Below are 25,092 nucleotides of genomic sequence, written 5' to 3' on the forward strand. Positions count from 1 at the left end.
TGGAAGTAAATATGGAAATTTCCTGGTGTTTGTAAATCCATGGGCAGGGAGATATTGGCTGTATCGTAGTCAACATAATATACACAGGTCTAGGTATCTGGAGGTATTAAAACACTTGCAGAAATAATGTCACCTCAATTTGGTCTGTTCTTGGAATAGTTTCACACACTAGTTAGAGAAAGAATATTTTAATGGGGAAAAGAGGAACATTGTTAATTCGAGCAAAGGAGTAGAATTTGGTTGTGATGACATTTTAGTTTCAGACACCACATTAGTTTAACATATCAGAAAAGGTACCACATGATATATTAAAGTCACTCACTTGCAGTTACAACACATATTCAGTGATATTTTCAGCTTTAGAGCTATAGTGGAAGAACCACTCAAACAACTGGAGAAGGGATGCATCTTGGACGTAGGATTATGGAGTATATGTAGTTGTCATTACTTCTACCAATGGAAATGTCAGTATGCCAAATTTCATGTGTATGAAGTTGATTTGGCACACTTTGTTCACCTAGTGCGACATAGGTGGATCCAGAAATTTTCAAAGGAGGGGGTTCATAACATCAAGGTGGTCTTTAGTCATTTTCAAAAGGGGGGTGGTGGTTTTGAACCCCCCCTCTGGATCTGCCACTGAAATCTGAGATCTGTTACTAGAAGATGTGAGAACTCCACATTCCTGTAGTATTGTCTGCTTTGAATGAGAGGCGATATGAACCATTACTGTTAGCACTTCTTCAGTTATAGACTTTTCTGGATTCACAGAGAACTGGAGGTCAAGATCTATCAGATCTCCATGGAACTTGTATAGCCAATAGGCTCTAGGACCGTGGTTACATAGACACTACTGACACTATTTTAAAAGATGAAATATATTTGATGGAGGGTTTTCTGGCATAAGTTAATGGCTTGAAGCACCTTAAACTTTCTTGATACGTCAGCTGACACATCGTCCATGAAATAATGGCATAGGAATGCAAATATAATAGTAGTTCGATGGATTTTATCACATAGTCACTTCAGCTCCATGTTTTCAGATTTATGCCTTCTAAGGTGAATCAAGATTCTATTACTGAGAGCTATACATAGATAACTAGAGGTCAGAACATGCAGATGGTATGCATGATCTGGCTCCCATGTTATAGAGGTAGGGAAGTCATAAGAATTATCAAACAGAAGTAATCATTGTTAATACATGTTATTCAAGGAATACTAGAGTGTCATCCCATCCACATCCCTTGTTACCTGCATCTATGTTTGTTTGATTTTGGGAAAGATAGGAGGTTTCAAGACTTGTGCATAAACTAGTGCAGTTGTGAGTAGATGACAATTATTCACAAATTATCGGCAACTATTGGCAAAGAGGACATCTGTGTAACATCACTACACAAAGCAATTCAACAGGACCTTCTTTTGGTGGAAAACAGAACTGGTATCCTTTGTCATGGGTCCTTTTCTGGAATATAACAAACAGGTACTTTTGCAACAGTTTATTTGGTAAGTTGACATTTCAACAGCGAATTCATCTCCTGCAAAACCAACTGTAAAAGTCCTCTTTGTCTACAAAGTGCACCATGCATTGCAAAAATATACAAAATTTACCACTTGTGATTAATGATAAGGCCAGACCAATTTTATTTATTGTTTTACGGATTTTTGTCCTTAGAAAACCTAAAGGCAGGAGAATTTTTAAAAAAATAAATAAAAATCACTAGTCAAAATAATTTTCCTTTAAAATACAAAAGTATTTTATTTTTGGCAATTTATGAATTTTATATGGGGCAAAAAACAATCAAAATTGTTTTTTTTTGTAACTACATTTTTGGCCAATAAAAACATGAGGATTTTATTTTTTGAGCAGGGAAAATTAAACATATTTTTTTCTTATTCTGGAACAAAATGCGACCGGCGGATCCGTAAAACAAGAAATAAAATTGGTCTGGCCTAAAATTGAAACTGCAAGACCTACCAGCAAACAGGAAGCAGACACTTGTGTTATGTATCTTGTACCTGCCAAATGTATATAACATGCAAATATAGTATGACCAGAAATTATTGAGAATTTTAGGAATATGTTTAATTGGATTTCTAGTATAAATAACCTTGACCAGCTATAAAGACAAAGTGCTTGGTTTCATTCAAGAGAGACAACTTCGTTAATCCTTTTTCATTAGTGTGTGAAGAGTTATCCCTCTTTGTTTACTTGCTAGCAGACGACATTTTCAATGATCCTCAGTATGGATGATTTAGAGAAGAGGAAGTTGATTTTAGAGTATTATAACAAGGACATCAGATCAGCTAAAGTGATTTCAAGTAGAAGAGGCATCCCTTTGTCTACTGTTTATCGTGTTTTGAAAAATATTGCACATGGATACGGCATTGAGCACCAGGGAGGCGCAGGTAGGCCCAGAAAATTGACTGTCGGTGACAGGAGGCGGCTTGGTATTCTTGTTTCTAAAAGCAAACGAAGGAGTTTAGAAAACTTAAGGCTGGATATGATTGATAGAGGAACTGTGGCTGTCTGTAAGGAGACAATTAGAACTGAGGTGCATGCAATGGGTTGGCAGAAAAGTCGAGGAATTCCATCACCGATCATGAAACCTGAACAAGAGGAGCAAAGGTTGAACTGGTGTTTACAGCATAGAAATTTTAACTGGGACAGTGTGATTTTCTCAGATGAAAGTTCTGTGTGGCTGTTTCCTAATACACTGAAATTCTGGACCAAACAAACTGAAAAACCTTTGTATCAGCGCCCAAAGTACAGTCCGAAAGTTAACGTGTGGGGTGGCATATCTGGGTTAGGGGCAACGCCCCTCTGTGTATTTGAAGGGAATATGAACAGTGAGCGGTACACAGATATTCTCGAGGGACATTTACTTTCATCTGCTCACGTGTTCTATGGAAATTATTGGATTTTCCAGCAGGACGACGACTCAAAACATCGTTCAAAGCATTCACAGGCCTGGTTTCGGACCCAACATATGACATTATGAGATTGGCCAAGCTATAGCCCTGACCAAAATCCAATAGAAAATGTTTGGGGACTTATGAAGGAAAGTGTCAATAAGAAAAATCTGACAAATATTGCTGAAATGAAAGAAGAGGTGGTCCGATATTTGGACAGCATGGACCACGACTTTCTAACTTCTTTCATCAGTAGTATGCCCCGCCGCATTGAAGCCTGCATTGCTACCCATGGTGACTTGACAAAATACTAACTGTTCACCTGTCTTTGAATCCAGAGTTCTGCTAATATTCACATTTAATACGTGAGTAATGAGTGAAAAAAATACAAAAATTACAATCTTTAAATTCTCAATAATTTCTGGTTGTACTGTAGATACAAAGCTGTTATCAGCTGTCAGTTTCAAAGTTTTGATTATGCAATCAACTTCATAAAAGAAAATAAACCAACATATTTTGTCTACAAATATGTCATTCTTATTTACATCACATACAACATGTGCAAATGTTAAATTTTTGTCAGCAGTTTCCATCTGGGATTTTATGAATACAAATCACGGACAGAAAAACAGGAAAACAGATTCACAGGGATGTTTTTCATTAGACTTTAACAGCCATATCTAACCTGATGATAACTGTAGGTTTTCAGACATGTAGTGACAACAGTACATGTGACAGCTTTTCACTGTTTGTGTCTTCTTTCTGCCTTCTTAGAACTATACACAGAGAATTTACTTAAGCACCCCCTGACATATCTCACGATTGAATGAGCCCCGGTCTTAACCCTTTGGACCATATCTAGGACATGGTAGGTCGTTGTGTGCAACAAAGGGATCCTCCTGTACAGAACCTGGCCCAATTGGAAGCTGCCTTACACGAGGAATAGTGTAGAATGCCCCCTTCAGAGGATCAGGAGGCTGACAAGGGGTATGACTGACTGACTGACTGAGTTTGGTTTTACGCCGCTTTTAGCAATATTCCAGCAATATCACGGCGGGGGACACCAGAAATGGGCTTCACTCATTGTACCCATGTGGGGATTCGAACCCGGGTCTTCGGCGTGAGGATCCAACGCTTTAACCACTAGACTACTCCCCCCACAAGGGGTATGAGGAGGAGGGTGCTGGCTGTCATACAGTCACATGGAGGTGACACTCGGTATTGACCTTGAATCGAGTAAGAACACAAAATGACATTTTGAATGTTCACATTCACCAATAAATTCAACATTAAACATTCCAGGGCCATACGTTCACAGACCTGGTTTTGTATGAAAATCAGTAGGGGGGGGGGGGAAGAGGAAATAAGCAATTATCATCATAAAATCATTTTGTCTTTTCTTAAGAGTCAAAGAATCATGCAGATCAGAAAAGACTCATGCTTTTCCATCGTGGTCACCACGAGAAGTTTTATGTACATGTTGAAAACCTATCATTGCAAAAATACAGGGGGTGCTTAAATAGGTTCTTTGTGTATATATGTACATATACATGTATATGTTTCTAAAGTTTGTGCCCTCACAACTGGGTATATGGATCTGTATTTTTATAAGCCCAGAGATTCAGCTTCAAAGTTCCCAGTTTGGAATATTATGCACAATGTACTTTACACAAACAACAAGTACTTGTTCCCTTTACACACTATACTGTTTGGGCAGATCAGCTGATACAGTATTTCACAATTGTAGAACAAAACAAAAGCGTAAGAAGATTTGTCATCACTGTAAAGGTTAATAAATAATTGACTACATGGTTTAAAAACAAAAATATATACGCAAAATGCTTGAAGAACTGGTGTCTGAGAACAATCTTATTGACTACAAATCCACACTATTCACACTGCCACTGATACCACAGTTTGAACTAACATTTTGAAAACCAAAACTGTACCATGAAATAACTCCTTAGGTTTCATCACACACATACACACATATATATATATATATATATATATAAGTAAAAATAAAAGACAGACAATAACATACAACATTTATGACATTTAACTACAGTACGATATTTACATAACAGAATTTTAGCATTACTGAATACATGTTCTACACACATTATTTGTGTGAAAACTATTTAGATATGATTTCGAACAAAAAAGAGTCTATCAGTACCTCAATTCATAATGATAATTATATCATGTTGCACATTATATTACTAATAGTGTGAGTGAATTTTATGCCGCACTCAGCAATAGTATGACAAATAGAACCAACTCATCCTTCATTTAGACTATGCTGTCTAATTTTGCTCGACCCACCTGACAGCAGGTTCTATGGACAGATTGTCAGAACATCACGCAGGGAGGCATCACATTTGACTCTGAATGGAATGAGCTAAAAGTGTTTCAAAACAACATCAAGGCACTGTAGCTCACCTGACTCCCTTGAATGATAGCGATTACTGAACTTTCAAAATCAACCAAACTTGATGACTGATTATCAATACATAATCATGTTTATTTATACAGGAAAATTATGAGGGGTAATTTGATTTGTTTCTTTATATCAAAGTGAAAGTGGAATGAGAAATCCACACATCTTTTATCATGAAAAATACCTACAGATATATTTGTAATATGAAAAATGTGATTTATTTTGCAAGCTAAAAAGTTAAAATTGTATAAAGTAAAAGGAAATGGTGGGAAAATATCGGTCATACAGCCTGGGTGGTTTGGAGAAAAGGCAAAGGCTGGTACAACTGAGTAAAGAGAATAATATCAATAGAAGCATAACATTTTGCAAAACCAGATAAATGACAAAGTATAATGGTGCTTAGGACAATAACTATTTGTATGAAATACTAAAACAAAGGCCTGACAAAAACACAAAGTTGGCGGTGAAGAGAAAGAAGACACTGTTATACTGCCACAGCAGTTTTCATCATTTCCTTTGAAGTACTGGAAAAAGAGAAGCATCATCTTACACTGAACAAGACATTAAAAGAAACGGCTTGGACGAGAACTAATGTCTCCACAAACTGACTTCAATATTGACGACACTGGAAATTTTGCATTATAAGCCAAAAAGGCATTTTAATCAAACAATATTAATATCAAAAGCCAAATCCAGGATTTTCAAAAAGTGCCACATCCTTCCCAAATCAAGATGTGGAAACTTGAGCCATAGGCTCTGTAGTTCATCTGACTCATGAACAGAAAATCCAGACCTGAAATCTCTGAGCACATTCAACAGGCACCTTGCTCTAATCATTCCAAAGTATCTGTACCATAAGCCCTCCAGAGATGTGAAGGTCAACCACAGATGGAAAACAAACAGATGACCAGACAAAGAAAGACACACAATGATATAAGCTCACTTGACGTTCAGTCATGTGAGGTAACAAAAACACACGGATGGACTGCTACATGTTAACAGGTTAGCGTCTGACATACAATAGTACCCAACTCTGAATTCACCAGTGATACCAATTTGCAGTATGTGTGTTATTTGTGCAGGCAAATCCATGACTAGCAGTGACAACAGGCAATGACAGGTGAGAGCTCACAGTATTCTCGGTATCCTGCCTACCCTACACAGTATGTCACCCTGGAATCATATATTTACAACATGAATCAAATGTTGGGACTTAGATACAATTCTCTGCCAGTATCACAACAGTGGTCTTAAAACAGGATTATTGTGGTATTCCTTTGTTCTATATGTGGTAGTTTTATAAAAATATACATATATTCCCTGTGACATGTGACCAGTGACAAAGTTGGGTTGAATGCTGCCTAACAAATATTTCAATTGTAGCAGCATGTAGCTGAATGTGGGAAGGAATAGATATTACTGATTAGGTCCCTGTTTGATGTTGTTGTTATTAGAAGTGTGCACCCAAATGTATCTAATGAACAAAAGGAAGTTATATACTGTTTATATTACACATATATTTCCAAACGTTTCTTACATGTGACAGTGAGTCACATTTGGAAATACTTCTGCATTAAAAACGGGGATGATTGTAGTATTAATTTTTAACTTAATTCATCTGCACATTATCAAAAAGAGGAAGATGGTAAAAGAGTGGTGAATGAATACAACATCTGAAATTTGAGGTGACCATAGTGTGATGTCATGTTGGCTGTAAGAGTTCATGTGAATTAGCAGATGGTTCATATGTAATGAATATTTTTGTGATTACCATTAGTCTACACAATCAGTTCCGTTTGTCTGAACAAAAGATTCACTCGCCGAGATTGCATTGACATTTCAAACTTCTTGGTTCCTGGGCCTTTACTCTCATGAACAACACAAAGTTCAAGGCTGTCAGTATAGACCAATGTTGAGATGATCATGTTTTTAGTGATACTCTGAACCTTGATAGTGCCATAATGCTTACAGCACTATAATGTGTTCACCAATCTTGCAACAGATCACAGGCAAATGTATAAACAGAGAGACTTGACATACAAGTAAACTATGTCGATAGTACAGTTTTGAGATGCGGTTTTGTGGAAAATAGCATATCAGCTAGGTAAAGGCTATCTGTCTGTTTTTGCAGAGTACAGCAACCCAGTATTTTCCATTCAAATGACCAGCTGATTAGCCATTTGAGTGTAGAATTTATTTAACAGTATTCAGTTATATAACAGTCCCTCCACAAATGATGTTTCCAAACACTGTTGAAAAAGGTGTCTTGTTATGAAATGGGTGACCTCTTTATGAGTGAGTAATAAGTGACTCTCAGATTCAGCAGATCCTGTCATGGCAAATAGACAATTATTCTGCCTACATCCTCAAACAAAATAGCCACCTGACTACCCCCACCAGAGGCCTCAGAAAACACACATGGTTCCAATTACCCAAACACAAAAAATTGTCTTGCCTTGACCCATACTATGTATTTTCAAGTTTTTACATTAAGTGTAATCATACCCACAAAATTACTCATAATCAGACTAGATCACATCACAGAGTTTGATCAAAGCTTGTGGAAGCATAAGAGGTGGGAGGAAAGACATATACACACTTAGCACAGATATACAACAGAACGAAATGAAAAATACTTTGCATGACAACACATCTAACAAGACTTCAAATGTCTTAGGCATACAGTACATATGCCTGACGTAAAAACATAAAACACATCTCAGCTGAACTGGGGCATTATGGCGCATACAATACTGTGTAACAAGTGTATATTTCTGTTGAATATTTTCTAAAAAGATAGGCACCAACATACTCTTCAATTGATACCACTGTGTGACCAGTCACGCGAACAGGATTCTAGATAGCTATGCTAACACTGTAAATTAAGTAGCCATTTGATTATTTTGATCAGTGCAGACATTATATACTGAGGGAAACAAATAAGGGAACACCACTTCATCGCAGTGTACCTTTATATATTCTCCGATTTTCACCCACAGTGCAATACTAAGCTTGTGAAGAAATCTGGAAAAGAATAAAGGAACACTTGTACTTTCAGTGTTCCCTTATTTGTCTCCCTCTGTATATAACACCAATGATAATAATAATATATAAATTACTTTTCTTTCATTTCTTATATAACTTGGTTTGTATTTGATTGTTGCAACAGAAATGAAACTCAAACTGTGTCCTCCATATGTGATTCCACTTGTTTGTCTGGTGGACAATCAAAGCTTAAAAGGTAGATACAGACAAAGCTTTAAAAGTACAAAATACTAAAGTTTTAGATCTATTTTCTGCAATCAGACAACATCAGAAATTTTAATTAAATTGATACCTCTCTTGCTGGACAGAGGTGTATCAACCAGGAGTAAGAGAACTGATTTTAATGACAAGGTTTAACCTTGAACCTTGGCAAAATACAAGACCAATCAAAGATTTTCTGGTCACTTTTTACTACATCTATGCAGGTGCTATAAAGTAATACAAAATTGGTATAGGAAAAAACCCGTCTTTTCAGCCTTCATCTTGCCCCAAACGTACATTGTCCAAAAATGCCAAAACAAACATGAATTGAACACATTCAAAATCAGCAAGATACATAAAATACACTTCAACAGTACTCATCTTGTAAAAGGGTATAAAATCAGCAATAAACCTGTTAATAAATGTACATTTGAAAGACATTTACAAATTAATATTTTTAACGCGATCTTTCTAAATTAGCAACATTCAATGATCTTTTCTATGAAATCCCATACCAGTAATATTTTAGCATTTTGATTTTGTATCAATCAACATCATTTTAACATAAACCTGTGGCGGGGATGGCTCTTATCTCAATCAATTCAATAATCTTGAAATAGGTGAGCAGTATGAACAAGACTGGATCAAATTTCTATTCCCGTGTAACAACAGGGGTGAATTTTATCGACAGATTCAAATATGTCCCATGTGAACAGCCAGAGAGTTCCTTTCTTGGTCTACACCATGAACCATATTCGGTCTGCAACTTTGCCTCATAGTCCAAAGACTGACTGAATTAAAGATTTCTTCAGTCCAGTAAGCTCAACAAATAATAGATCATACAGTAACATTTAAAACATCTACAAAGAATACCAATAGCTAGGTTCAGGCAGGTAGAATATGAAGTGTTTAGCTCAGACTGCATAAGAGGAACAACAACTATACCTATTGCAAAAACTAATAATGTACATAACTGAAAAAATCACTGATCCACATCCGTGACAATGGCTGATGATGAAAAAACCCTTCAACACATCTAAAGTGCTCTCAACGGTTTTGTGATCAATTTTTCTGTACATCTTTAAAAATCTTTGTACAGATTTAAAAACAAATTTTACAAATTAATACAAAATTTGTTCTGATCTGATGCCTGGACTTCCTGAATATCCATAGTTTCGGGATGATGCTCTTACAGCCTTGTTAGTGAGGACAAGTTCCAAGGCTTGGAAATCAACAAGACGTCGGACATCTTTATCTTTTCGAACAACGGTGTCTGGCAACTTGCGAATCTTGTGTACAAGTCTCCTTTCTACACCAAGCTCAGCGCACAACAAATTCAGTAGTGCCTCATATGTCAACATATTCTTGTCTAGCTCCACTTCTATAAAATCTCTGTCATCAGAATTTGCCAAGCGAGCTTTTAGGACAAGCTCTGAAAAGACATACAAAGGTTATTGTTAGGAGTTTTACTTACTTAACCATGAACCACTTAATCATGAATTTTGATATAAGTCGGACTTGATGTATATTCCGGAAAAAGAGCATGCAGAATTCTACAGTATTTGGAAGGGGTTTTAGATGAAACTTCAGCAAGACAAAGAAAATAAACTAAATCTGGTAATAAATGGTCTGAATCTAATAATGAAATGTAATAATAACATGTATGCCTGAATTTGATTATTTAAAGATGCAAAAAGCTGGAAAAAGGTTGCTGCAGCATTAAACAGTGTTAAGGCAGCATAGTGATAATTAAGGTAACCTTACCATTGTCTCCCTGTCCTGCATGGTTAGTAACAACTGGAGTGCTGGCCATCAGAGTATGGTTTGTATCCAAGCTCCTGCTCTTGCTGTGAGGAAAGGGTGGGTTTTGTAGATAGTTGGGTGTGATGGGCAGGTTAGACTGACTTTGTGGGACATCCCCTGAAGCTGGAATTGACCATCATCACAAATAAAATGATTAGCAAATTTGTATGTCAACATCATCGATAAAGTATTTTCAATTTCTGTAACAAATTTATTATAGTACTCAAAATGTAGGTGTCTTACTTTGTATAAACACTGCTTTATTGTTCTTATTTTCTCAACCATTAAATAAAAAAATCATGGATGAAGCAGAAGTAACAAACATGCACATTAGAATAAAGATCAAAACTCATTTTTCAGGTGCTTGTCTAAATGACAAAATTTTCTCACACCTTTTTCTTACGAAAATGTACTGTTTAGATCCGAACACTAATTTCTATTACTACACCATGTTAACCATGTTTACCTCCAAGTAACAGTCTAATGTCCTGGTTGTTTGTAAGATTTTCTGCCATTTGTCCTTCATTTGTTCGGATAGTGTGGTCGGCACCATGATCCATCAGATACTTCACAACACTTATGTGATTCCTCTTGGCTCCCCAATGTAGAGCAGTCCTGTTAGAGATCAAGAAGCCTTGCTCACACAACTTACATGGCAAATGATGGAGTAATTTTTCACTATAAAGAAACCTGAGAAAATATTTACAACAGTTCTTGATGAGCTTGATGATGTCCAATCAGGCCACGTATCAGAATGAAGTAATCCCCAACATGACATATTACTAACTAGCGTTTTGCCGGGTGGCGGTTAGGGTGTTAAATGTCATACTCAGCAAAATTCAAGCTACATGATGGCTCCTGTTAATGTCTGAACACCCCACTGCTTGTGTATAATGACATGCCATCAACCAAGTCACTGTCTCAGAAGATAACCACTCCATCCATTTAGTTGTGAGTCATTTCTGTCATTGAGACCAAGGTATGGACAATAATCTTCCACTTGATAAAGTCACATTTCAAGCTTGGCCATGAGTTTTCCCATGAATGCAAACATGGAAAGCAATTTGTTACTGTGAATGTGACAATCATTATTATCATAATGCAGGGGTATCCTTTGGTCTTCATATTAAGCATCCTGAAAAGTATGCATTTCATTTTCTCTATTGTAACAATTCTTGCAAAGATGGGCTTTTATGAGTACTTCATAAAAATTAAAAACACACTTCTCCTGCATTTACTTTGACAGGTATACATTCACCATTTAGAATTTACAAACAGCAACCACTTCTCTGAAACAATCCTTATATACATATTTCATTCAATATAAATATGCATATTTATGAAGAGCTGGTTATTACTAAGGTCTTACTTTCGAGTGAACTGTCGTATTTGCAGCAAAAGTCAAGAGTGTACTGTAATTCAGTATTAAAGTGGCATCCAAACAATCATTTGTGGCACTACAACCAGAAATGAGCACTTACCAACCATTCATGCTATTGGCATTGTTGATATCAATTCTTTGAGATTCGATTAAATTTTGTATAGTTTCGATATCACCGATACATGCTGCTTCACGCATTCTTTCTCCGAGTTCTTTAATTGGGTCCATATTAATAGCGAAAAAATTGGACACGTTTCAGCAAGTGCGCGTCTGCTAGCAATGCAGGAAACGGAAGCACTTCAGACACATACTCTTAATCCAGCGCAATATATGGAAACAACAATACTTTGTATCTAAAACATAAAAAATACCAAATTGCTTCATGCAGTATATATGCAGAATTATATTACTATTAACTATAGTCACTCATATGGGTTCAGAGTCAACATACGAAACATGTTTATGCTAACCAGTTTACATTTTCTACACGAGACTAGAAGCTTCGCACACGCCATTTTCTTTGCCTGAACGAGTGGAAAGCGGAAAGTTCTCCACGTTCAATTTTTAGCCATGGCTGATCAAGAGTACTTTCAAGATGGACAGTTTCCCGGAGAACCTAGATCTGGTATATAGAATAAGTTGTTGCACAATCGTCAAGACTATATTCCAAAGTCTTTTTTACTATTCGAATACCGTGTCCTCAAACTGTCCGCATTGTTGCAGGGAACACGTTCTATCCATGCGAACTCGAAATTTAAATATATCCTTTCACACTCAACTGCTACTACAATAAGTATACTAATGGTTTTACGAGAGCGTTATTTCACCCTTCATATTGAAACTGGTCTTGTTATAACTATTTGCTTCTTTTGGCCCCTTCTTTGATATTTTTTTATCATTCTCTGCTGGGCCAGTCTTGATGTTAAACAACAATGAGGGGGATCAAGTGGGCCGAAGGACAAAAGAATTCCTTCCCTTATCCCATCCCAAATAATATTTAAAAATTAATATATGCTAACATTATTAACATAAACCTCACAAAAATAACTAAAAGCCCCAAAATGTATTACAATATATAGGGTCGAACCATGTTGCGTTACCTCTGCTAATCTGCGGGAGAAAGAAGTGGGCAGTCATATGGGGGAACAGAAGGAAGTCTTTCCCAATGAACTTAACTTATGCAACTGACAATGGTTTTGGGGAACTGTCTATGGATCTTGTTGATTAATCTCCATGTCCTTTCAGATTAGCTACTTTAGGGGTTCAGGCAGGTTACCTAACTGTGGTTGATGAGGGTAGCGGAGTGATTAAAGCATTTGTTTGTCATGTCAAAGACCTGGCTCGGTTCCCAACATTGGTACAATGTGTAACGCCCATTCCTTTTGTTCCTGGTTGCTGATATTGCTTGAATATTGCTAAAAGCGACATAAAACCTTACCCACTACCCAAGCTCTTTCCTTGGCCCATGGATGCTGTTTTCAACCAAACACCAATGCATGATTAGGGGGTTTGGTCACCACTTCAAACACTCCATTCAATCGTTAGGATTACATACCTCAGTACAATCCTTGGTGTTAGTTCCCCTTTACTTTACTCAAGATAGGATGTTTGTTGGGTAAATTTTTATATTAATTAGTCCCCTCTTATTTGAGGAAAGTCTTTGAATTTTAAATATAAAATTTCAGCTTTGGAGAAAATTGCTACTCTGTATGTGCATGAAGGTAAACAATCCAGTGTTGATCTCTTGGGAAAGGAAAAGCTTTTGTGTGATTGTCTTTTTGCTTATTGAATAAAGTTACTAGCCTAATTAAACTGCAAGTTAGAAACATGAGTGTAATCCTATGCGGCACAAATGGAAATCCAAAAAAACCCACTACTCCCAAGCAAAGTTGCTCCATTGTTAAGTCAGTAAAACTTGTAGAATTTCTAATTATGGGTGTTAAACTGTTTCTCCATCAAATGGTTTTAGAAAGCTATTTTAAAGTATTTATATTAGAAACATGAAAATCAATTATTACCTACCTAGATTGTTGATAAGTCTTAAACCATAAGTGTGGACACATGAAGCAAGAGTGACTTGAAAGGAAGTAGGAAACTTGATCAAGCAAGATTAAAATACATGAAACCAATAACAGTATGATTGATTGGTTAATATGGTCATTTTATGTTCTCATTGTGAAGCACTTTTTCTTTTCAAATGTCTATCAAATGACCTTGCTTTATAGCTTATCAAGATTATCCTGATTATTTGATATTGAAAATGGCAAAAAATTACTGCTAGATATAAAGGAATTAAACTTATTAACATGTCTTGAAAATTGAGACATTCCTGTTATACTTTTTGTAATGTCAAGCATGCAATACATTATAAAAATGGAGTTCACAGCCAAATATTGTGCTAACGGTACTGTAAGGGGTCTTGGAAAACTGACACAAGATACGAATCAAGGCGAATCATTACGTGTCTCATTTTTCATCACTGATGATCATCATTTGTTATCTTCTTTGAAGCAAACCATGAAAAAGAAAGACCACGTGAGAAAGAGAGGAGGAGGTCTAGGTCACCGAGACGCAGACGGTCTGGAAGCAAAGAGAAAAAAGAACGAAAAGATAAAGATCGTCGTCGCAAATCTAGGAGGTTAGTGTTCAGTCATCATTGCTTTTCCAGGGTATCATGGAAACAAAGAATCAGAACTGAAAAACTATTCAATATTTTTCATTCCAACCTGGGAGATATATTAATCACAAACGGAAGTGGTACCCTTTGCTGTTTAGGGTTTTTTAAGAATGTTTTCCATTTTCATGGCATCAATTTAGTAAGGCCAAAAAAGAATATATGTCTGTTTCCTATTACATGCTTTTTAAAAATAGGGTAGGTGGTTCGATTTTTCTTTCTTTTTTTACCTTATTTTACTTTTATTTTTTAGTAGTACAAGGTGGGTACCTGAGAATGTTTTCAAGGATACTATATCATGTTGTTACAATGCCTTGTGAGGAAACATTGAAAGATTTCTATATCAAATCATTATTCATGTTATTTATTTGCAGTTTTTGTCAGTGAGAGCCCATTATGCCAATTCAGTGCAATCCATTTTAGCCCTACGTACACTGTAAAACATGAAAATATCGTACTCGATTTGGATGAAAATGTTGAGTTGAAATGCACTCCAGTCATGATTTTGACTTGGTTAAAAAAAGATTTAGGGGGTTAGGATAGGGTTGGTCGGGTAACCGGTAAGGGACATATTATTATTTTTGGCCTAAAATATGAATTATTATGACTATGTTGTATGTGTAGGAAGATTGAGTTTATCAAGGATAAATCAGTCCGAATTTAGTTTTTTAATCCCTGCAGTGATAAAGATCATGATGCTGTATACCTGAAGTAGTTACTTTATAGGTCAAGGTTGTATTTTATTACAACACATGAATGTGTCGTTGCAGTCGCTCCCCAAAGGATAAGACTAGGAAGAAGGAAACATTGAAAGATTTCTATATCAAATCATTATTCATGTTATTTATTTGCAGTTTTTGTCAGTGAGAGCCCATTATGCCAATTCAGTGCAATCCATTTTAGCCCTACATACACTGTAAAACATGAAAATATCGTACTCGATTTGGATGAAAATGTTGAGTTGAAATGCACTCCAGTCATGATTTTGACTTGGTTAAAAAAAGATTTAGGGGGTTAGGATAGGGTTGGTCGGGTAACCGGTAAGGGACATATTATTTTTTTGGCCTAAAATATGAATTATTATGACTATGTTGTATGTGTAGGAAGATTGAGTTTATCAAGGATAAATCAGTCCGAATTTAGTTTTTTAATCCCTGCAGTGATAAAGATCATGATGCTGTATACCTGAAGTAGTTACTTTATAGGTCAAGGTTGTATTTTATTACAACACATGAATGTGTCGTTGCAGTCGTTCCCCAAAGGATAAGACTCGGAAGAGAAAGAAGCCATACAAGTACTGGGATATTCCCCCACCTGGGTTTGAGCACATCACACCAATGCAGTACAAAGCCATGCAAGGTAGAACAAGTGGATTTCTTTTTATACATAATGTGAAAAGGGTCATTGACAAGAACAGGTCCCCAAAATACTTGCATAATATTGAGGTGATACTATCTATTTTTTTTAACTGTTGAGGCATCCTTAAAGTAGTAGTTCTCACCCAATTATGCCACATGATAAAGTTACATATACTGCCCAAGTTACTGTTTTTACAACTTTCAAACAAAGGGTTGGTACTCAAAGGGTTATCAGTTTCTCACTATGATTCTCTTGGGATAAGTTGGAGGACTTATCCACACTTTTTACACTTTGTACTTTATATTTTTCTTCTTTACAGGAAATGTACCAGGAGTTCCAGGTATGTGAAATGATCTGTCTCTGCAGATATGTGAACAGGCTTATGATTCAAGTATGAGTAATAAAAACTCAGTCTTCTGCTTGAGAACATAGTAGAATTAAAAATATTCTGAAAATGTCGGACCCATCAGTATGCTTTCAAACGTTGTATTATCATCTCATTAATTGTGGCAATGTTTTTGGAACACTAGTAATGGCTTAAAAAGAAACAGTCCGGAAGATAAGTTATATGACTGACATGGAATCAAGGTAATATTGTTTGATAGTCATAGTCATGCGTACTGTTTATAGCGGTGGAATCTTCATATTCTCTGAACATGCTGATTTATTAACAGTTGCTGCTCTTCCCAAGCTGGAGACCCTCCCAGTTCCCAAATCCCATTGGAGATCCTTTCCAACCAGGTAATACAACCAGAATTGTCTGCAGAACTGACAGTAAGACTGTAGCAAGTTCATGTAAATTGATAATGAAAGATTCTCTTTATTAACTAGATTACTGTGGGAATTCCAGACAAATAGGCTCCAGTGTCAGCAGCCTCACATATCATTAGAGAAAATGGATGGCAAGGCCTGCTAATATAACTGATTATTACCCAAGTAGTGAACGATCAGTGGAAAGAAAGAAAATTTGTCCAACACATGCGAGATTTACCTGTGTTGTAATCATGGTCACAAATATCAAGCATGATCCCTAGATGTGCCTTTTGGGGCTGAGACCCAGATATGAATTTTATTTTTTGCTGTTTCCATGGAAATATGACTTAGGCTGTGGCTATGGGGATATCATCTTGTCCGGAGCAGATCCCCTAAACTATAAGTGCTAGCTTCATCAGACTTGGTACACATATCAAGCATGATCCCTAGATGTGCATTTTGGGGATTAGACCCAGATATTAATTTTATTTTTTGCTGTTTCCATGGAAACATGACTTAGGCTGTGGCTATGGGGATGTCATCTTGTCTGGAGCAGATCTCCCAAACTAAACATGCTAGCTTCATCAAACTTGGTGCACATATCAAGCATGTTCCCTAAATCATTGGCTGTGACTATGAGGATATCATCTTGTTGCATTTCCATGGCAACAAGTTAGGCTTCAACTTAAATTGCTGGTAGTGCTCCTTTCTGGAGCAGATCTTAAAAACCTTTCAATACTCTCCTTCCACTTTGCTGTATACACTCCAAAACATTTGACATAATCATAACTAGCAGACATAGTCATAAAGAGTATTTTGCTGTTGCGGGGGATATTGATGACTTTGTCTTCTTGTTGTGTTCATCACAAGATGGCGACAAGTTCTGTGACAAATGTCAGCTCAGAATGATCTAAAGGGCTGTACAACTCAACAAAGCAATGTCCATACATGGCAGAACCATTTACAGTAACTACTGCAACAATCAATGCACAATCCATGAATCTTGACGGATAGACCTTTAAACCCTTTCTCATAACTCAAAACTATTGTTATTTATCCTCACTTCTATTCTACTCATTTTTAGTGTCACAACTGTTACCATGGTTACAAGATATCTGCTGCTGAGTGGAGGACTGTCTTGGTTAATGTTGGGTTTGTCTTTCATCTAGCTGCAGCTCCTGTCATGCCTCCAGCTCCAATACCCGTGGCACCTGGAGGTACAACATTAACAAACACAACTGTACCCTTTGCTGGTAGTGCTATCAGTCGGCAGGCCAGACGTCTCTATGTGGGCAACATACCGTTTGGTGTCACAGAGGTTTGTAGGCATTTCTCAGTTGGGTTCATAGTTATTAAAACTTGATAAAAGAAGACCCTTTAGACTTTATCATAAATATGCATCATTTTTATAATGTATATTTAGGTTTTTGTTGGTTTATTATTAGCAGCAAATTATATTGTGTTTTACATATGGTGAATGTTGTTGTTTCATAGTTAAACTGTTGTCATTGTTAGAGGTTTATCTGCTATTTGCTCAAATAGTAATAGAGAATAATGAAAACTCTTTGTTTCAGGAGGCCATGATGGATTTCTTCAATCATCAGATGAAACTTACTGGTCTTGCACAGGCTGATGGAAATCCAGTTATTGCTGTACAGATTAACTTGGACAAAAACTTTGCATTTTTAGAGGTTAGACATTGCTGTTATGTGGCAACCAGAAAATTTGTAAATGTCATGATACTGAAGCACATACTTTATCAGTAGGATCATTGGATCATATAGATTGGCATTATTTGTAAGACAGTGCCAGACTGACATCGAATATGTCCTGAACATATTTTTTTATCCCCCGCCGCGCATTTAGTGCGAAGCGGGGGATATAGTATTAGGCTACGTCTGTCTGTACGGACGAATTGAAATATCTCAACCGTTGACTGGATTTTTCTTCATATTCAATACCAAGCTTTATCTAGGGAAAGCGCAGGGCCCAGGCAAATTTGATGACCTTCACATAATTTTCAAGGTCACGGGGACACTTTGAAGATTTCAGCATGTTAACCTGAATTGTCAGCAAGATATTTCAAGAACGGTTCACAGGATTTTCTTCATAGACTTTCAAGACTTCCCGTGAATGTTTTTCAATAAGCAATTTCTTTAGTACTATTTTTGCATATTTCATACACTATGACATTCATGTCATGGTCAAAGTCAGTCTTGAAAATATGTGTGTGTGTTTGAACAACTAAAGAGTAAGATGCCTCTCTTGATATCTTACTCTTTAGTTGTTCAAACACACATATTTTCAAGACTGGTCATGTTTTTGTTGACATTTACCTTCATCTTAAACTTTCATTACTTTATAAGTTTGATTTGATAATTTGCGGCGGGTGATTATGTCACCTTAGTGACAATGCTTGTTCAATTTGGCAATGGTATAGAATAGAATGAAAGGTGATCTAATGATGTCCTATTGCCTTTTTGGCTGTGGCAAAATTCACTGCTTCGTAATATTCCACTGATATTTACATGCTGTATTTTATTATGCTGGATCTGTATTTTCACATTATGAAGTCAGAATAACATATTTGACATGCAGAACGCCTGTCTGCTAAGAAGCATTCCCTTTTTACCATGAGCAACTAATAGACCTAAAATACTTCACCAAAAGATGTAAGTGGCTAATCTTATAGTAATGCACACTCGTTCTTGATGGTACTAGAAAATGTGTTACCTTTGACATCTTACTTTGTGATGCATGGCACTGAAAAACTAACATTGATTTATTACACTAGCTTGTTTGAACCAAATGTTAAGCAGCTATCTTCCACTAAAAACTCCACCTGTAATAAAACGTTTATTTTACAACAGTTCCGATCAGTGGATGAAACAACTCAGGCAATGGCTTTCGATGGCATCAACTTCCAAGGGCAATCATTGAAGATCCGTCGCCCGAGAGACTACCAGCCCCCTCCCGGGGATGGCTGAAACTCCGTCAGTGGCTGTGCCAGGTAGGTTTTCTGGGTGTATTAAAACTGTGTGTATTGGTTACTAATAGTCATTCCTAAACTATCTGCTGTCGGTTGCTTGATTCACTATTTCCACAAAATTTAATACCATCACCACCACCACTTCCACCTCCCCCACCATCATCGGGGAAGTGGGGTAGCCTAGTGGTTAAAGCGTTTGCTCGTCATGCCGAAAACCCGGGTTTGATTCCCCACATTGGTTCAATGTGTGAATCCCATTTCTGGTGTCCCCCCACCGTGATATTGCTGGAATGTTGCTAAAAGCGGCGTAAAACTAAAACAAACTCACTCACCAGTGAAGGTCCGGGTTAGAATGAGCCTTCAGTAACTCATGCTTGTCGTAAGAGGCGACCAACGGGATCAGATGGTCAGGCTCGCTGACTTGGTTGACACATGTCATCGGTTCCCCCATTGCGCAGATCAATGCTCATGCTGTTGATCACTGGATTGTCTGGTCCAGGCTCGATTATTTACAAACCACTGCCATATAGCTGGAATATTGCCAAATACGGTGTAAAACTAAACTCACTCACTCACTCACTCACTCACTCACTCACCATCATAAAATATCTGTCAAGATGTTTCTTTCTTAACCCAGTGTTATAAGTTAAAGGAGTTTCTTGGTTCCTTGAGGTTTTCTGTGATTGTATTTAACTCTTTTATTCTAGAGACACCTTGTTTTTACATTATGCATTGAAGTCTAGGGTCCATCTCATAGTCCATATTTTGAACACTAAAAACTGATATTCTGCTTTGATAACAAGTAGCCAATTGCAGTCTAAGTTTCTTCTATTACAGGTGTTGTTTCAACAGTAGTCCAGGACTCGGCACACAAAGTATTCATTGGTGGATTGCCAAATTACCTCAATGAGGACCAGGTATGTTTTGCTGGAGCTGAAACGAGAGGGGGCGTTGGTTGAGGTAAATGTAGACTGCTGATCAGTCTGTGTGCTGCCCCCTCTCCAGTGCCATGTTGGTGTTGGTTACAGGCGTCCACCGTTCTGCCCTTCTTCATCCACCATGCCGAGTGGGGGCAAGTGTTGATGTGTCTTGGTTGCTGCATAGGGAAGAAGCTCTCAGGGTCATGTGGTCAAGTTTGTTTCAGGGCAGGTATCTTACACCAGTAAGATGGCTCTTGGCTTTTCTTTTCAGATCAACATGTCATGATTTTGATCAAAATAGACTAAATAGGAAACTGAGCAGGTTATGACCCCAAATAAATTTACATCCATAACCCTAAGTTTGAAATGTCATAGCAGTTAGATTCACAGGTCTGCCGACATAGTATGTTTGTAACAGTTCTTCTTTCTAGCTTCCCATAGGGTTGACAGGTTCTCTTGATGATATGATAGCAAGACAAGTGATTGGTTTGGCTTGTGTCTAATTTTGGCTGTTTAAAACAGATTGTTCCAAATTTCAAAATTGCGAGCACCTTAGCCTAGGCTCTTTGTTTCAGTGATTCTTTTTCAGCTGCAGCTGCAGTCTTCTTTTCAGGCTGTCTCTTTCAGCTCAAAATCTTTTGCAGGTTATGTTTATGTTTCGGTTGTGTTCAAATTATTTGCAAATTTATGTAAGTAGATTGTTACAATAGTGAAGTACAATATTTCCGTGTTCATTGTAAGCCACTAGAGTAATAACAGCTATTTTCATCAAGAACTGTTTTGCCTTGTATAAGAAAAGAAGTAAATGACATGAGGTGCCATTTCCACTCTTGATCATGACTTGTTCCAGATCTGTAGTTTTTGTGATTGATATATGCAAATGACACAAGTACTGATCTGTTCTTCTGTTTTCTTCCCCCTTTCATTCCCTAGCTTAGGGGAAGAGCTTGAAAACCCCACCGTTTACAATTCTTCCTAACATGAGCAAACTGTTGTTATATGTGCCCAACCAAGACACAGGCAAGTTACATTTTTGTTTGAAAGTGCTTTCACTATGGGGGACCCTCAGTGCTTTTGCACTTTCATGTGTAAGTTTGCATCCCATTTGTCGATCAATATTGACCAGTTCTCTTCAGTAATGTACATGCTATGAAGTACATGAACATGTTGGTGTGAATGGTTATGTCGCTAGGGTTTCTTGCGTGTATTACACACTTATATGGTGTAGTGTCATGTCAGGCAGTCTTCTGTTACTTTCAAACTCATTGTTTTCTGGAACATGCAAGTTGTAACATTTAATGGAACTGAATAACTTTTTGGTAAAGCTCTCTTCTATTTTTTATGAAATTAATGTTTTAGAGTGTTCAAATAATTTTAAGATATGGATTTTGAACATTTGCATGTTGCTGGACACAGATCACATTTTGTTTGTTTAGTATGAAATGTGTTGGTGCATTGTAGATAGTTTGACGAATTTGGTAATGCATGCATAATTGATTAATGATAAGTATATTGTAGTGTAGCTCTGATTTTGAAGCGAGTAGGATGTTTTGGGTATGAATTGAGATATTGTGGGAAACAATGAGAATGTCAGATAAATGGTTAAGGGGTGGGTTTATTGGATCAAGGCATGCACATGTTGATTAGTTAAAATTTGACAGGTACAAACAGACCCACTAGGTAAGCTAGTTACCAGGTTCAATGTAAGTATAGCCCACATGATCATTGGATATATGATCTATGTAGCTATGATCCCTTACAACATTTTTATCATGTTTATTACAGAACCATATTTTAAATAAATGTGATATGATTTGCGTTGATTTGATAAGGGACATTGTGGAAGCGTCTGAAATTTAAAAAGACATAATTTACAATCATATAGGCCAATGGTTAACTCATTTTGTTAACTAATGAATACTTTTCAAAGATGTTTTTGTTAGATATTGCTCAACACTGTGGTATATTATCATTCTGTGCTTTGTAGGTAAAGGAATTGCTGACCTCCTTTGGACCTCTGAAGGCTTTCAACCTGGTGAAGGACAGTGCAACTGGCTTATCAAAAGGATATGCATTCTGTGAATATGTGGATGTCAACATCACTGATCAGGTAGCAACTTCATTTGATTTACCTTTGCATTTGAACGTGTGTATTTCATTTACACTGCTAAGGAGGCAGCTGAAGGTAGGTAAACACTAGCTGCAGGCACTGGACATGTTCAGTGGAGGAACTCTTAGTCATGTTCAACGTGGTTCTAGTGTTCCCAGAAGACTGGTATTGATGACAAGTGCTGGTTTGTGTTGCAGTGATTGTAGTGTCATTGGTGAGGATATAAGATCATGTTTACTCACTCATATATTTGCAGGCATGTGCAGGATTAAATGGCATGCAGCTCGGAGACAAGAAACTCATTGTACAGCGGGCAAGTGTTGGGGCCAAGAATGCACAGAATGTGAGTACATGCATTGCAGGAAATACGAAGTTCTGTTTGTTCTGTTCTGTTCTTGTTTTACATTACATTGTCATGGCATTTATTAATGAGTTCCTGGGGTCTTTCAGGTGTTCAGCAAAAGTATTTTGTCTTGTAAATGGGGAAGTCCAGTATTTGGCCAGACTAGAACCTTCTAAGATGCAAGTGGTAATACAGTCTCCAAAAATAACTACTTCATTGAGTAAGCTTAATGATGAATAAACATTTGTGAAGTTCAATTTCGAATTTTCATTTGACATATTAGCCTTACACTTCTGACATACATGTAGGATTGACATGATTTTTGAATGTTCCAGGCTCCAGTACAGTTACAGGTACCAGGGTTGAACCTGAACCAAGGTGCTGGTCCAGCCACTGAGGTACTGTGCCTCATGAACATGATTCTGGCAGAGGAGCTTGAGGATGAGGAGGAGTATGAAGGTGAGTCCTGCAACCTGGGATTACTGAGCAGAAAGTCCTTAGCACCAGCTTGAAAGAGGTTTTGTTTCTACTGTTCTAATGTTGAATGTTGCTCATATAGTCAACTACTGGATTCTTGACCCTGACTGAGATGTAGCTGAAGAATGGTGGATTCTTTGCTGACTGTGCTCACCAGAGTCCAACTTCATCTTGTCTGCATACAGTGTACATTTTGTTGAGGGCAAGAAGTGCTTGCACTTACTCACTATTTTGGGATGTAATAGTGTCAAACCAATCATGTTTAATGTCTGTGTGTCTTGTTTACAGATATTGTTGAAGATGTGAGAGAAGAGTGTGGCAAGTATGGCGTTGTCCGCAGTATCGAGATTCCACGACCAATAAAAGGGGTAGAAATCCCAGGACTTGGCAAGGTATGTTCATATATTTGTGTCATTCAGTAATTATTATCAACAGATAAGCGTAAACTAGTACAGAACACATTTCAAATAATGAATATTAATTCCAAAATTTTCTTTCATAATTTTCTGAATGTATATCTCTAAAATTGGATATAAGTGAGTGTGTTATTAGTGCAATGACAAAATGTTTTGAATTTGTTTCAGATATTTGTTGAGTTCAACTCTGTGATCGATTGTCAGAAGGCCCAACAAGCTCTGACAGGAAGGAAGTTCTCAAATCGTGTTGTTGTCACCTCTTACTATGACCCAGACAAGTACCACAGGAGAGAGTTCTAAAACACATTCTACATCTGTGCTGGTTATGATCCACACCTCATCATCATAACAAATTGTGTCTAGCAACTTACAGTTAAGGGAAAGAGTTATTGTGTCTGACCAATGAATATTCAATTGATTCTGGTGTTGCCACCCAAGAGACATAATTAACATGCTGCTGTTCTTCAATACAAATTGTTGCACTTCCAGAATAATGTACTAAATATATTTGGAAACATCAGATTTACAAGTTATGAATGATGCATGATGTTAAAAGAATCAGTATTTATAGAATATGAAATAAACTATTACTAAATACAGAGCAGAAGAATTTGAATTTTGTTCTATGTGGAAATAAATATGTTGCAATGTTCGGAACTTTGATCATCACGAGTTTGTAAGTATTGGTTTCATCTTGCTTTGGAAGGAATATTGTTTGGTATTTGTTTCAATCAATTATTGAACATAATGAATAAATCCACATATTTTGTACAAGTACTTTTGATTGCATCATATTTGTTAGTATTTCATGGCTTGAAACTTGATCATTTTTATGCTTTTATGCCCTACCATATTATGACTTGGAGTTTACTCTAGTAAGCTTCTTACATAAAAGTTTCCTTTATCATTTATAGTTGGTGCTTTTGTGGATTTGAAATTGTAAAAAGCAATGTAAAATCATCCAATTTGTTTTTAAGGTTCATATTTTGCCAAGTACATCATAATAAAATCAGTCTTACCATTTGTGATCAGTGTCGTTTTGTTTATGCATTGTAGTTATGCACTGTGAGAACATTCATGAGCTCTTGTGAAACATCTACAAGAAACACATACTCCCACACTAGACTGATGCACAGTGTTGTCAGTCTCAACATTCTCTTTGGAGATATGCATAAGTTCAAGTTAATGTGACGGATGAAAAAATGTTTGGTTTGTGTTTGGCGCTCTTCCAGCTACATGGGATGAAAAGGCATCACCAAAGGCAGAAAAAGGGT

General features: G+C 36.9%; 2 protein-coding genes across 2 annotated transcripts; one reads left to right on the forward strand and one right to left on the reverse strand.

Moving 5' to 3' along the window:
- Positions 1–5,217: 5,217 nt before the first annotated feature.
- Positions 5,218–12,061, reverse strand: LOC124282125 (ankyrin repeat domain-containing protein 40-like). Its single transcript, XM_046718093.1, has 4 exons — positions 11,878–12,061; positions 10,863–11,011; positions 10,358–10,519; positions 5,218–10,025 (listed from the first exon to the last, which is right to left on the reverse strand). Exons 1-4 carry the CDS (start codon positions 12,003–12,005, stop codon positions 9,715–9,717), a joined length of 750 nt encoding a protein of 249 aa, XP_046574049.1. The 5' UTR covers positions 12,006–12,061; the 3' UTR covers positions 5,218–9,714.
- Positions 12,062–12,262: 201 nt separating this feature from the next.
- LOC124282126 (splicing factor U2AF 50 kDa subunit-like) lies at positions 12,263–24,841 on the forward strand. The gene is given in 13 exon segments (XM_046718095.1): positions 12,263–12,402; positions 14,289–14,415; positions 15,701–15,810; positions 17,733–17,881; positions 18,138–18,254; positions 19,434–19,529; positions 19,531–19,573; positions 20,390–20,469; positions 22,460–22,582; positions 22,839–22,925; positions 23,261–23,384; positions 23,691–23,794; positions 23,987–24,841. Coding segments are annotated over 13 exon segments (1,347 nt in total). The 5' UTR covers positions 12,263–12,347; the 3' UTR covers positions 24,119–24,841.
- The last annotated feature ends 251 nt before the right edge of the window (positions 24,842–25,092 follow it).

Source organism: Haliotis rubra, unplaced genomic scaffold, assembly GCF_003918875.1.
Source record: "Haliotis rubra isolate DU_JTF1 unplaced genomic scaffold, ASM391887v1 Scf293, whole genome shotgun sequence".
Classification (NCBI taxonomy): Eukaryota; Metazoa; Mollusca; class Gastropoda; order Lepetellida; family Haliotidae; genus Haliotis; species Haliotis rubra.